Genomic DNA, 13,878 nt, shown 5'->3' on the forward strand with positions numbered 1-13,878 from the left:
TATTGAAGTTGAAAAAACAAAAAATGTTGACTTTATTTATTTATCTATAAACACTTTCTTTTTTCACATTTCCCTATTATACAAGATTTTGTCAATTATAAATGTATTATAGATATTCAAACTTGTATTAAAAATTAAGCACAATTTTCAAAAAAATACTCTCACAACCATTAATTTAATGACGTCCATGTGACTCCCCAATAATAATATTTTGACTTGGTTGTGAGGACTGTGCGGCCGCCTCTAGTAATGACAGTATGTCCGTAAAATAATATCTATAAAAATCCAACTCTGTCATTTTCAAATATAAATAGTTCCACTTCACCGCGGCGAAAGATCTTTTTTATTTTATTCTTATTAAATTCTTCTTTTACCTTAACTGGTTTAAATCTTCGATCCTTTTTAATAGTCTTTTGACATTTAGTTCCTAGAAAGCCTAGCCATAACTTTTTATTCTTCATTCAACAAATAATAAAAAAGAAAAGAAAAAAGAACATAAATTCTTACACCTAAGGACAAAAGGTCATGTACTTTTGTACAAGCTAATCCAATTGCCGTAGTGGGAAGAGTCGAGAACGAAATAAATTCAACAATAGAACAATCCTCATGCATAAATGCTAAGAAATTGTCAGCGGTTTTGCTTAAAGCACAATCTTTACAACTGCACAAGGTTGGATGATTTGCATTAGATGATGATTCCCTGTTTTGCACTGAAAATAGCGAGGTTATTGCAGGTGGATTAAAAATGGTAAGGTTTCACTTTTTTGAATGTGTTTTTACTTTTTTCATTTTACCTCGGTAGCTGGTTTAGGCTATTTTAAACTAAATGTAGCCATGAATGACAGAGCACTCTAAATGTCCGATTCTTTATTTTTCAACACGTCATGGTGATTTTAATCAGTTATTTCCTATGCTTTTCAGTCCGACTGTGATGTTATGTTATATATTGTTCTGTGTTGAAATATGTTAAGTTTAATGTGTTTGCTTTGAAGTGATTTCAGATGAATTTGTTTTTGTTGAATGAAATTCAGTTTTATTTGTCTGCGCTAACATAATTTCATTTAATCAATTTGTGTTAAAGGTAAATTCCGTTTGAATCTGTTTGTGTTAAACTATTTATCGTTTATTTTTTATGTGCTAAAGTAATTTCAGATATGTTTGTTAAAATAAAATCTGGTAGATTTGTTTGTGTTAAAGTAAATTCAGGTAAATTTATTTGTGTTAAGTAGTAATTTTAATCATTTATTTCCTATGCTTTTCAGTCCGACTTTGATGTTGTGTTGTAGTTTGTTCTGCGTTGAAAGTTTTTCAGTTTAATCTGTTTTCTCTGAAGTGATTTTAGACGAATTTGTTTTTGTTGAAGGAAATTCACTTTGATTTGTCTGTGCTAACGTTATTTCATTTTATCAATTTGTGTTAAAGGTAAATTCCGTTTGAATCTATTTGTGTTAAACTATATATCGTTGATTTTTTATCTGCTAAAGTATTTCAGATATGTTTGTCTTTGTTAAAATAAAATCTGGTAGATTTGTTTATGTTAACGTAAATTCAGGTAAATTTATTTGTGTTAAGTAAATTCTGTGGACCAATCTAAAGAACTGTCAATAACTTAAGTATATTTATTTTGGCATCATGCAGAACCAAACTGTTCATTCATGGCTTGGTTGCGGATTGAATCGAGTGAGGTCTGAGAATGTTTATCTTGAAGTAAATTCACTTAAATGTGTTTGTTTCAGGGCAAGCTGAATTGAATTTATTTGCATTATGGTGAACTTTGTTAACTTTGTACGTTGATCATTTTATTGAACTGCCATTGGAGTTTACTAGAGAAAATTAAAGAACTGTAGTAACTTTTGGCACATTAGCAAACCCCAACCGTTCATGTAGGGAAGCTGGATCAAGTTGAGCGAGTTCTTGTTGTTGTTGTTTTTTATTTGACACCTATAGTCAACGCTATGATTAGAATGCTAAGATGTTTCTTTTGATTAAGTATCATAAACAGCAGTTACAAAATATTGGCTGAAAGACTACAGCCGAGAATCAGAAGTCCCCCAGCAAAAAACCCAATAGGCCAAGGCTGGAACAGACAGTCCTATCCGCATGACCTTTACTTACATTTAGACGGAGATAGAGATTGCATAGGAGACCAACATATAATCCCAGCATCACAAAAGATACAAAAATTACAAAACATATAGTATGTGCAAATCAACAGAGATAATAAGATTGTTCAGCTGTACATGGTTCAGATTCAGAGAGGAAATCAAAAGGAGAAAACAGCATCAGGGTCAGAGTTGTCCCCCATAGGAGTGATCCACGAAGTTCATCCTAAATCACCCTCACTCCAAATCGGGATACAGCCATCAATGAACTGTTCTCTGAACGGATGAACAGGGAGCCTATCCATCTCTTTCTGAATGAAGTCGAGCCTCTGCTGCCTGGATTCCATCTCATGCATGAAATTTATGAGTGCCTGCTCAAAATGAGTTTTATTACTTCCCGTGCGGTCCCAAGTGAATCCATAAGATAGTTCCCTCATGTAGACCGGAGTGACACCATCGCGAAGCCATCTATCAAACTTGCCTTCATCAAGGCGGAGGACAACTGTAACCTGCATGGAGACAAGATAGAGAATGAGTCTCCTAAGACACTCAGTGAGGTATCTACTCTTACCATTAAACACATCATCATTTCTATATTTCCAAATGATCCAAAGTATTTCTAAAGAAAGAACAGACCAAAAGAGACTAACATATTTTTTGCCACCTTTAATATAACCAAAGATCACCTCTTCAATCGATACACGGTTGGGACCAATAGTAAGACCAAACAATTTCCATACTTCTTTGGCAAAGTGACATTCAAAAAATATATGAACAACAGACTCAGGGAAGCGACAGAGCTTACACATAAGGGGATTGCCATTAGAATCCTTAAGAGGGAGCTTATTGAGGAGGAGTTTCCAAGCAAGGAATTTCTTTTTAGGCTCAGGGGGGCCAGACCAGAATCGGTAGAGAATAGATTGCAGCTGCTTATTATCCCAGGAGAGATTCTAGATTTTGTTAATATGAGCAAGTATATCTCCAGATTCAGTAAGGAAGGAATAGACCATTTTGGATTTCAAGAGAGGAAGAGAGGAACCATCAATCCAGTAGAGGGAGGAGACCAGGGGAAGTGCAAAGGACAGGGCCAAGGCGAGAAGGGGATCAAGGGCACTTTTGAGGACATTGTAGGTACGGATCTGCGAGGAAGGGAGGTTGAAGGTCATTTGCAGGAATTCCCAAGGGGACAAGGAGCCATTAGTCAAGATATGCTCAAAGGTAGTGATGCCAGAATTGTGCCACTTCAAAGCAGAGCATCCTTGGAGGCAGGCTAGCTTCTTCCCATTATGAGTGGTGTTCCATCAAACAGATCTGCCAAGATTGAAAACCCCATTGCAGTCCAGAATATGCTTGCCCTTAATAAGATGTTTGACTTGATTCCAAGCTTTCCAGATGGATTTGAATACTTCAGAGCCAGCCGAAGAGATTTCAAACTCACCAACTAGGAGGTCCCACATTGGAAGATTTTTCCATCTTTTTGCCTTTGTAGGGAGGGATCTCAAAATATTGTGTCTGATTAGGACATTCCAAGGTTCCTCACCTTCTAGTGCTTTAAAAATCCATTTGGAAGCCAGTGCAATGCCTTGAATCTTGAGATCTTTAAGACCCATCCGTCCATGGATCTTGAGTCTAGTACACCACTCCCATTTAACTGCATGTTGCTTCTTATTTCCTTTCCCATCAGACCATAGGAAGTTCCTAATTTGCTTCTGAAGGTATTCAAATTGGTAGTTGCTAAAAAGCCAAGCAGAAGAGCAATAAATGTTGTAGGAAGATAATATTTTTTGACATACTTGAAAGCGCCCAGCCAGGGAGAGGTAATTCCTGTTCCACTTACTCAATTTCTTGTCAATCTTTTTTCTAAATCAGTCCCACATTTCCTTTAGGTTTGGCGAGACAGAGAAGGGAATGCCCAAGTATTTAGTGATTTGATGTGGACCACCCCACTGTAGCTCAAACTTAGACATCCAATTAGGGGGTAAGTCAGACCACCCTAGTAAGCAAGATTTGTGAAGGGCAATTTTGCTTCCAGAGGCTCTGCAGAAGAGATCAATATTCTGGAGCAGAGAGGATAAGTTATTCTCATCCAACGAGAGGAGGATAGCTGTATCATCAGCAAACTGCACATTAAGGACCTCTTCTTTGTTAGGAAGTTCGATACCCTTGACCCTTGGGGTCAAGGAATGGTCTTTCAGGATATAATACATAGCATCAGCAGCTAGAATAAACAGTGCCGGGGCCAATGGGCATCCCTGCCTAATAGATCTGGAGAGGACAATATTTTCAGATTTGAGGCCATTAACATCTACCACAGCATTTGCCTCACAGAGCAGAGTTTGTACTAATTTAGTAAAGGACTCTGGGAATCCCAGACTTTGCAACATTTGTATAATGAAGTTCCACTCAATTCTGTCATAGGCTTTTTCAAAGTCTATAAGAAGCATGGCACCATTTTGTCCAGAGTTTTTAGCCCGATCAAGAGATTCCCAGCATGTGATCAGGTTCTCCAGTATATATCTGCCATTAACAAAACCGGTCTGAGTAGGACTAATAATCTTAGGAAGTATCTTAACCAGTCTGTTGGCCACAACTTTAGCCAGAATCTTGTAAGAAACATTAAGCAATGTGATGGGCCTCCAATTTTTCAGGAGGGTGTTGTCCCCATCCTTAGGGATGAGTTTAATCAGCCCCTGGTTTATCTCTTTGCCCAGAGAGCCTCTTCTGATGGCTTCACTGTATAGATCATAAAGGTCTCCCACTATCCATTTGATGTTCTTCTTGTAAAACTCAACTGGAAATCCGTCAGGTCCAAGAGATCTGTCATTACTCATCGAGAGAATTGCTCCCTCAATCTCCTCCTTAGAGATGGGATAGTCTAGCATAATTTTGTCAGATGCTTCAATTTTGGAAGGAATCAAATTTTTTATTAGGGCTCTGGCAGCACTTTGATCCTCATTCCCTTTATCAGAAGTGAAAAGTTTCTTATAGAACTCTGAGAAACAGTTAAGAATCTCCTCTGGAGCAGTAATATGTCTGTCATCTTCACAAATAGCACTGATCCTATCCTTAGCTTCCTTAACCTTGAGTAAATGAAAGAAAAACTTAGAACCCTTATCACCTGAATCAAGCCAATTCAATTTGGCTCTAATCCTTAGGCCACTGACCCTCACATTCTGAATCTTTCTGAGTTGAGATTTGACTGAGTTCAAAATGAACGTCAGGGATTCATCACTAGGGGAATCCTGAAGATCCTTTTCAGCGGTGCACAAGTCTTGCTGAAGGGACAACTCAACTTTCCTGGCATCCTTGGCCTTCTTTTTCCCAACAGTCTAGAAGATAGAGGTCCAACTTTTAATGTTAAGGATCCATCTGTCAACATTGGAAAGCAAAGGGTGTCTACTCAAATTGAACAACCTTGTAAAAGCAATAGCTGAACATACGTCCCCATCATTCAAAAGTCTGGAATTTAAGGTGAAGAAGTGAGATTTGACTGAAGGGGAAGGGAGTGAGGCAAGGAGGTCAATACCCATGAGAACAGGATGATGGTCAGAAAGAGTGAAAGGGGAAACAGAGTACTGATCTCCATTGCACCCTTTGGAAATGTCAAAGTGATTCTTGTTAAAGTAGAATCTATCAAGCCTGCAATAAATCCTCTTATTTAACTGTTGATAATTACACCAAGTGTACCACACAGAATTGAGATGGTCTTTTCTACCAGCAATGGGGTCTACCAAGTTCAGTTTATTGATCATCCTGTCCCACTGAGTTCTTTCCAAACCCTTCCATTCAAACTTGTTACCCCCCTTCTTGTCACAGGCATGCTCAATCATATTAAAATCCCCTCCCAGGATCCAAGGAATGTCTTCCATCCCCGTAAACCAGTTCCATAATTCTCCTCTCTCCCTATAGTCATTAGGAGCATAAACAGAACAAATACCAAATTTTTGGCCATCAATCTGAAGTGAAACCCATACCGCCCTAGCACAAGGGGATTGTCCCCAATTGATAACTTTGTTAGCCCATTTTGGGCTAAGTAATATGGCAGTTCCACCCTTCCCCTTGGTATGATTGGTAAAGAAGGGGGAAGCCTCTCTCCAAATGCACTTAAGGCCAATCTGCAAGGTGAATCCTGTAGCTTTCAATTCTTGCAGAAGGAGGCAATCTGTATCCTTGTGACTATTGAGAAACCTCTTAATGATATATTTTCTATCAGGGGCTTCTAATCCCCTGATGTTCCATGAAATTGTTTTCAGCATAATAATGATTATTGAGAGGTATCCATAGAGGGCTTAAAACCCTCAAAGCATTTGGGCTAGTCCTCCTTGTTTGTGATATTGCTAGCATCAAAGGCAATAAAGGAACATGGTCTTCCTCTTTTCCTCCTAGTTTCAGAGAGTTGTTCAGGTCCCATAGATTCTTTCCTCAAGGGTGAGTCCTCGTGACTCTTAGGGGACCGCTTCCTCCTGTTTTTGCTAACTTTCATCAAAGAGAGGTCATCTGGGGTGGAAAGAGAGCCTTGCTCAAAAATAGAGCAACCCGGGGTGAATGGTTCTTTATTGAGCCCACATTCCTGAGATGCAGATTGCTCTACCTTCAAGATAGGGGTAGACTGATCAAGAAAACAAGGGGTACCACTGTCAGTGTTTCCCATAGGCGCCTCCTCTCCATTGGTAATACTCAATGTCTCATCCCGAGATACATAAGGAGAGCCACTAATACAATCAAGTTCCCTAGGAAGATCCCTAGAGACCACCACCATTTGGCCTTGTTCAGAGGCAATGATAGTAGCATCTTTTGTAGACTTAACCACCCTACCTAAATCTTCTAGGTAGGGCATATGCCAAGTGGAAGATTCCAGCTCCAGTTTTTGCTGATTAGGAGCATGTGTAAGAACTTCTCTGGCCTCGGCGGCCTTTTTTAATTTTTCAAGAACAATCTGTTGAGCATTAAGAGATCTCGAACCTCTAGAAGAGCCAGAGAGATCAGGAAGACCAGGAGGAACGAAGGGCGGGGCCGAATCAGCAAGAAGGGCATCATTGAGGGCAGCCTGGTACAAGGAAACAAAATTGGCCACAGAGGGGGTAGGGAAGGAGGGAGGGGGGGCAGGAGGAGGGGAAGAGGGAGGAGGTGGAGGGGGGGGGACAAGGGCGGAAGGGGGAGATGAAGGAGGGCAAGAGGAAGAGGACGGAGGAGGAGCAAGGGGATCATTCAAAGGTTCAATGGAAGGTGGTCCAGGGACAGAAGATTTACCTTTATAGGGTTTCTTAGAAAGTCTGGGGCACCTGCTTTTAAAATGACCACTCTGCTTACAATAATGGCAGGCATCAATACCTCCTAAATATTCAACAGGGCAGCTAACTGTTTTAGAATCAAGATTAATGTCAATAACAACAGGGTAATCAGCACCTGGTTTTAGGGCAATAAGCAACCGAGCATCAGGGTGAGGGAGCACCGTGGGGGAGGAGTTAATTTTAATGACTTTACCCAATGGTTCAGCAATTTTATCTACACACGACCAAAGAAAGGGAGGGATATTTTTAACTGTAATCCATTTGGGGCTTGAAAGGGCCAGAATCTCATCATTACATGACTCAGGGTCCCAACTAACAGCCCTGAAAGTCGACTTCCCTACTGTCCAGTATTGTTTATCAACTATTTTATTTTGGGTTTCCTTATTATTGAAAAAAATCAAGAAAAGCCCTCTTTGTATCATTCTACAAAACGAAAATTGGAACCCTAATTTATTAACCCATACATCTTGCAGCCATTTGTTAAGGAATTGACGAGATGGGACTTTGTTAATATCAAAGGCGGCAAAAAAAATGGCTTCATCTCTAAGCCTATTAATCTCAGAAGAAATAGCAACGTTCATTGAATCATTAGGTTTAATGGTGATGCGACCGGCAAGAGGAAGAACCTCACCATTTTCTCCTGAGGGATGGGCGCCATCATCTTTGTTCTGCTCTGGAAGGAACCTTGCATCCACGGGAAGAGGACACGCTCTTCTCGCCACCGCCTGGCTGAAAGTCTTCTTCCTTGGCCTCTCTGCTTCGGGGGCATTACCAATTGTCTGCTGTTTAAAACCACTATCGATAGCTTTATTTATGCTAAGATGTTTCTTGAAAATAAAACAATCAATGGTAAAAGAAACCATCCCACATGTTTATCGATTCATACCATCAGAGCATGTTTATAATAAAGTGGTCATTTGGCTTCAATTTCATTTTATTGCTGTTCCCTTTATTAAGAAACCAGGCTAAAATAATTTTAGTAATTAAAAAGATGCATCACAGAGCAGTTACAGTAGGAATGAATCTCAAGGATTTCCAAACCAAGGTCACAATAGCCATCTTAAATTAGTCTTGAAATAACTAGAACCAAGTGAGATTAGCAGTACGAGGCAGAATGCAGAGTTGACTAAGCCACACTCATTCTCACATGGGAGGCCATATTACTTCCTCTCTTTTCTCTATTGAGAATTGAGTGGCAGTCCTATCCTTGGAACTCATTAATCCTTGAGGATTGAGAATTATTGAGAGGGAGGTTTAGGTATTTAGATGTAAAGTACTTGACAGCTGAAAGGAAATGAAAAGGTTGGCGGAACACCTCCCACATGACCATACAAAATCAGACTAATGGTTTTGCCTAGCAACTTGGCTTCATCTACACTACCAAGCTTGTTGCCCTCACTTCTTGAAGTTGTCTTGGAAATGGGTGATCTCACTTTGTTGTCCTCTCTATAGGTTCCTTGTGATCCTAAATTCCTAATCATGGGACACCATGCATTCCTCAAGTAGTTGTCTACATTATCCATAGTATAGATATTGTTTTTGGGACCATAACTGTTCTAGTACGAGTTCTAGTTGTAAGCAAGTCTTTTGACCATCATTTCACGACCCTACTACTTCCTCTAGTGGTTGCATCCGTAGAATAAGGCCATTACCACCACATCAACCTTGTTCCTATTGCTCCAACAATAATCCACTCCTTGGGCCAGTTTTCGATTCAGCATACTGCTGATGAACTTCATGTTGCTCATCCGATTCCTCATTGACAGTGGTTTTTGATCCTAATAGGCCTTCCTCACAGCTTTATAATGAACTCTTCATAGCTTCAGTATAGGCATCTTCTCGTGTCTCATTGCCTCCCATATGGTCCGTTCTTAAGCAAGGGGGGACACTTTTGCATTTTTTTCGACAACTCTTGTGATTCAGTTCCATTGTCCATATCAAATGCTGCCCTCAGTACATGAACATCTCCTCAATACAAATTCCTCTAGTGCAAATAACCAAGTTTTCAAGGCATGCATCCTCATGCAAGGATGTTCTTGGCATTGGCAAACAGTTTCAGTCTCTTGGATATTTCAATCCTAGGTGTTCCAACTCCTCTCATTCAACATTTGGATTATCCATTTGAGGACTACTTTGTTACTTTGTTACTGTTAGTGGCTTACATGCACTTCACACCACAACAGATTCAATGTTCTCATGGTGCATCCTTGCAGGCTTGCAGCTATAAGGTAGTTTTGATTTATCTGGTGAAGTTGGCAGAATTTCTCTTAGCAGGGAGGAAATTATGAGGACATACCGTGTAGTTAAATAGTTGACCATAGTCCACATGCAAAAGGGGCAATAAAAATAGACAGACAGCTATATATATAGCTAGATATAAATTGTTTGACAACTGAAACAACTGTGAAGGATAGACAAATAAATGAAAATATTAGTGGACTGTTAGAACAGCTGCAAAAGATAATAAAAAGGGCAATGGATGGCTGGAACAGTTGTAAAGGTAATATGGACAACTGTAACATCTGTAAAGGGTAGATTGATGCAAACAACAAGTAGGAAGACAGTTAGGAACACTAAATGGCATTGTAAGACTCTTTGCCACTATATACAGGTTTCTCTTTGCCACAGAGAAACAGATGCTGCAATATGGTCATCAATGTACATGCATTCAAAGGTGGGATGAGGGATTGTTTGTTGATGTTCACAGACTTAGTTAGACAAGCATGAAGCTTTAATTTGATTATTTGGATTATCATTTCTGTTTTTTATTTACTTTAACATACACATCTTCTTTGAGTGGAGGTCCTAATTGAAATGCTTTTTAAGTCCTCCTACTATTGGGGGTTTGTAAGTTATTTTGTGAGGAATGCTTGATCAGTGGGATGATGTGTATAAATCCTCCTATTGGGACTCTGTAAATTACCCTATATTGATGCTATAAGTAGTTGTGCATAATTTTTTAAAATTCTCATGTTTTTATGAATATGTAAATCGTCCTATGACTATGGATTTGCATAAGATTTGGCGGCATCTTTCAATTCTCCTGCTATGGGGGTTTGGGTAAATTGTCATACCCAGAATGTTGCTAGGGTTGGATCTCAAACAACAAATAATATCAGAACTGGGCTTTCTCTCAAAACACAAATATACTATAAGAATTAGGTTCCGTCCAAGGATAGGGAAATGATCTAGATCTGGGTTCCCTCATGGGAGAGGAAATTATAACCGATTATTCATGATCAGTAACATAAAGTTATTTTACAGCATAACAAATTCATGATTAGTCTAATTCATCATCATATTTGAATTACAAATAATAAATGGTTGTTGATACATGTAAATTCAATTTTCTTTAGCAAATTTTTTGGTCTTGAGAAATCGGATCGAGTCAAAAAAATAAAATTCACTCATTGCTTTATATGTATAGCTGAGATGGTCAAGCCAGCTGCTACAGCAGTCAACTAAATTGACACACCAGTCTTCTTTGGTCAACATGGTAAAAAATTATCTTTTTGGGTATATGCCCTAGTCTGGGCAGCTAAACAAGGGTTGTGGGTTTGGCTGGTCATTCAGCAGTTGTGACTGGCTGATGTTAGTGATTATGCCCTTTGCATGTGTTATCGGGAAAAAGTGTATAGTTAGTAATGTTAATTATCAATAGTTAGTTAGCCGACGGGTAGGTAGTTAGAGTCGCGACGGTTGGGTCGCACCCCTTCGGCAGTCATATATTGTACCACCTTCGGGTGTTGAGGAATGTAATGTTAGTCGTGTGACATGTAATATGTACGACAGATATAATATGAACATCCTTTGACATTAATGGAAAGATTATTCTGGTACTTCTTTTGTAATTGCATTGTGCATTACTGTTCGATTTCTGTATTTTTCCTGTTTACCCAGTGAGGTAAACATTTGGCGCCGTTGCCGACACGAACTCAGGACCGGAAGACACGGATGGCGCACAGACACAATGGGCCTACCCGTTGGTGAGGTGAATCCCGAGGTCGACGATGCCCAAACAGAACTCTATATAGGAGAAGACACTGCGACGAGAGAATTTTCGATTCTACTCCAAGTAGCCATTCAGACCCACGTGCGACGAGAGGCGGCGGAGGCAGGAGTCCCACCAAGTGCCGTGTGGACAGCGTTGGAAGTGAGTCCGGAGGTAAATCGGTTGATGAACCATCTCCCTCGACTGCTAGCACAAGCATCGTTGGCACAACAAGCTCGCCTGGAGGAGATTGCCCGGGAGGACCGACGCCAAGAAATTTTGCAACAGTACGAGGAACGGGAAGCAGAACGAGATGGCGCGAGGGGCATTTGAATCGTGACCCATACGGGACGGAATAAAGAACACTTACTGTAATAATTATGTCATATTGTTGGCATAAACTTGTCTTCCACATTATGAATGAATAAAAGTGTTCTACTTTTTATGTCATCAAAGCGGTCTGGGAATTAATGCCCAATACACTGAATAAAGACAAAAATAAGCAACAATATATAGATGAACGTGCAGTAGCCCAACGTGCCTTGATCCTTGAACAGCAAGTGGAAAGGCGACAGAGGTATAAGCGAAGAGAGGAGGAACGCTCCGAAGGGGACGGTGAGGCCAGAGGCCACCCACGGAGTCGGGAGGAGTTACTTGCGGAAACCCGCCGCAGGATAGAGTGTACCCAAACTCAGTTGAGGGAGTTGAGGGACTTGCCACACACACCAGAGGCTAGCAAAACTCCAAGGAGTGGGGAGGAGGTAGTAGAGGGAGAAGACACCGGGGCTGCCAGGAGTGTCGGAGGGACACCGGGGCACGGCGGTCAAGCACCCCTTATAGGATCTGACCCATCAGGAGTAGGACAACAGCCACCACCAGTGGTAAAAAGGCAAGGTATGGCACAAAAACAAAAACTTCCAAAGTTCCATGGGGATGGGAAAGAAGACCCTGTCCGCCACTGTCGCATGTGTGAAACAATTTGGGGAGCGAATGGTGTTACCGACGAGGACGATTGGGTAACACAGTTTCCCGCAACACTGAGGGGCGTAGCCATCGACTGGTTTTCGGATGCGGACAAGGCCAAAATTGGCACATGGGCAGACCTAAAGAAGGAATTTCAAGCAGAGTTTCGTCTCCTAAGAGACGATAATGAGATCGTAGCCGAAATCTACAGCACGAAACAGAGGAAGGACGAGACTGTCCGAACCTACAGCCGGCGGCTCAAAGAGCTGCTAGGAAAGATGGAGAACCAGCCGACAGACGGATTGAAAAAACGGTGGTTCGTGGAAGGCCTAAAGAAATCCCTTAGACGAAAAATGAAGATAGTACCCCCTTCTTCATATTCGGACGCCTATAACAGGGCAATGGATTTAGAGAGTGAACAGAAGACGTCCAAGAAGAAGAAAAATAAATCCTCGACGGACGATGATTCCTCCTCGGACAAAAGTGATAGTAGTGATGACGACTCTAATCGGAAGGTACGGGCTCTCCAAAAAGATATGGAGCGAATGATGAGAGAGATAAAGGCAACGAAAGGAAGCACAAGCAAGGGCGACGAAGGGGAGTTATGGTGCACGGACTGCCGTACCGACGGACACACCAAGGGGTCTTGTCCGAAAAAAGCATTTTGTGATATTTGTCAGATTGCCGGACATCTTACCAAGGAGTGTCCGTACAATATGAGGACTCGTAGCCAACAGGTCCTCTTTGCAGAACCATCTGCGTCAGCTGGCACGTCCCAGCCTGCGAGCAACAACGCCTCGTCTGGCGGCTACCGAAACAACAGGCGAGGAAGAGGCAATAATAACAATACGAATAATAGAAGCCGAATCCAATACGACGCTAAAGGGCGGCCGATGATACAATGCCGAGCTTGCAATCACTGGGGGCATTTCGCTAGAGACTGTACGGTGGAGGAAGCACCACAAAAACTTTGCAAGTGGTGCGGTCCCGGGGACCATGATGATGGCAATTGTCCCAAATCTGGCGTGAACCTGTTGAATGTAGAAACGGAGGATGCACTCGCCATAACAAGGTCCAAGACGAAAGCAGCCACTTATCCAGACCCCCGTACGGAAAAACAAAAGGCACTGGAGGCACGAGCGGAATTGGAGAGGGAGATGTTGAGGAGCAAGGGTGCACAAAAGCTGGCGGGTACTTCTCGCTCTGAAGGAGAAACAAACATTATAAACCAACTGTTACAGGTCGAGATACCTGTCAAAATGAAGGACCTCCTAGAAAGTATGCCGCACTTGCGAGCGACGTTGTTGCAATCCGCAATAGTAACCCCAGTAGGCCAACCAATACATGGCAAGGACAACCTTGGCGAGACAGCAGCAGACCCATTAACCCTGACGATCAACAATGGTAGACACCCAGCAGTGGTGGAAATGGGTATATTGGGCACCATCCTGACCGACACAATTGTCGACGGCGGGTCGGGAGTAAATGTCTTGCCAGAGGAAACATGGAAAAAATTGGGTAAACCTACTCT

General features: G+C 41.3%; 1 protein-coding gene across 10 annotated transcripts in view; it reads left to right on the plus strand.

The window, feature by feature from the left end:
- Nucleotides 1–507: 507 nt before the first annotated feature.
- Nucleotides 508–13,878, plus strand: part of LOC131067594 (probable LRR receptor-like serine/threonine-protein kinase At1g06840) — a 287,435-nt gene continuing 274,064 nt past the window's right edge. For 3 of the 10 annotated variants that reach the window (XM_058002693.2, XM_058002709.2, XM_058002727.2), the window contains exons 1-2: nucleotides 508–748; nucleotides 1,639–1,685. In XM_058002693.2, coding sequence (XP_057858676.2) covers nucleotides 1,656–1,685 — 30 coding nt within the window. In that variant the 5' untranslated portion in view covers nucleotides 508–748; nucleotides 1,639–1,655. The remainder of the gene's footprint in view (nucleotides 749–1,638; nucleotides 1,686–13,878) is intronic. The other 7 variants (XM_058002670.2, XM_058002733.2, XM_058002674.2 and 4 more) reach the window with 4 other exon arrangements.

Source organism: Cryptomeria japonica, chromosome 5 (assembly GCF_030272615.1).
Source record: "Cryptomeria japonica chromosome 5, Sugi_1.0, whole genome shotgun sequence".
NCBI lineage: Eukaryota > Viridiplantae > Streptophyta > Pinopsida > Cupressales > Cupressaceae > Cryptomeria > Cryptomeria japonica.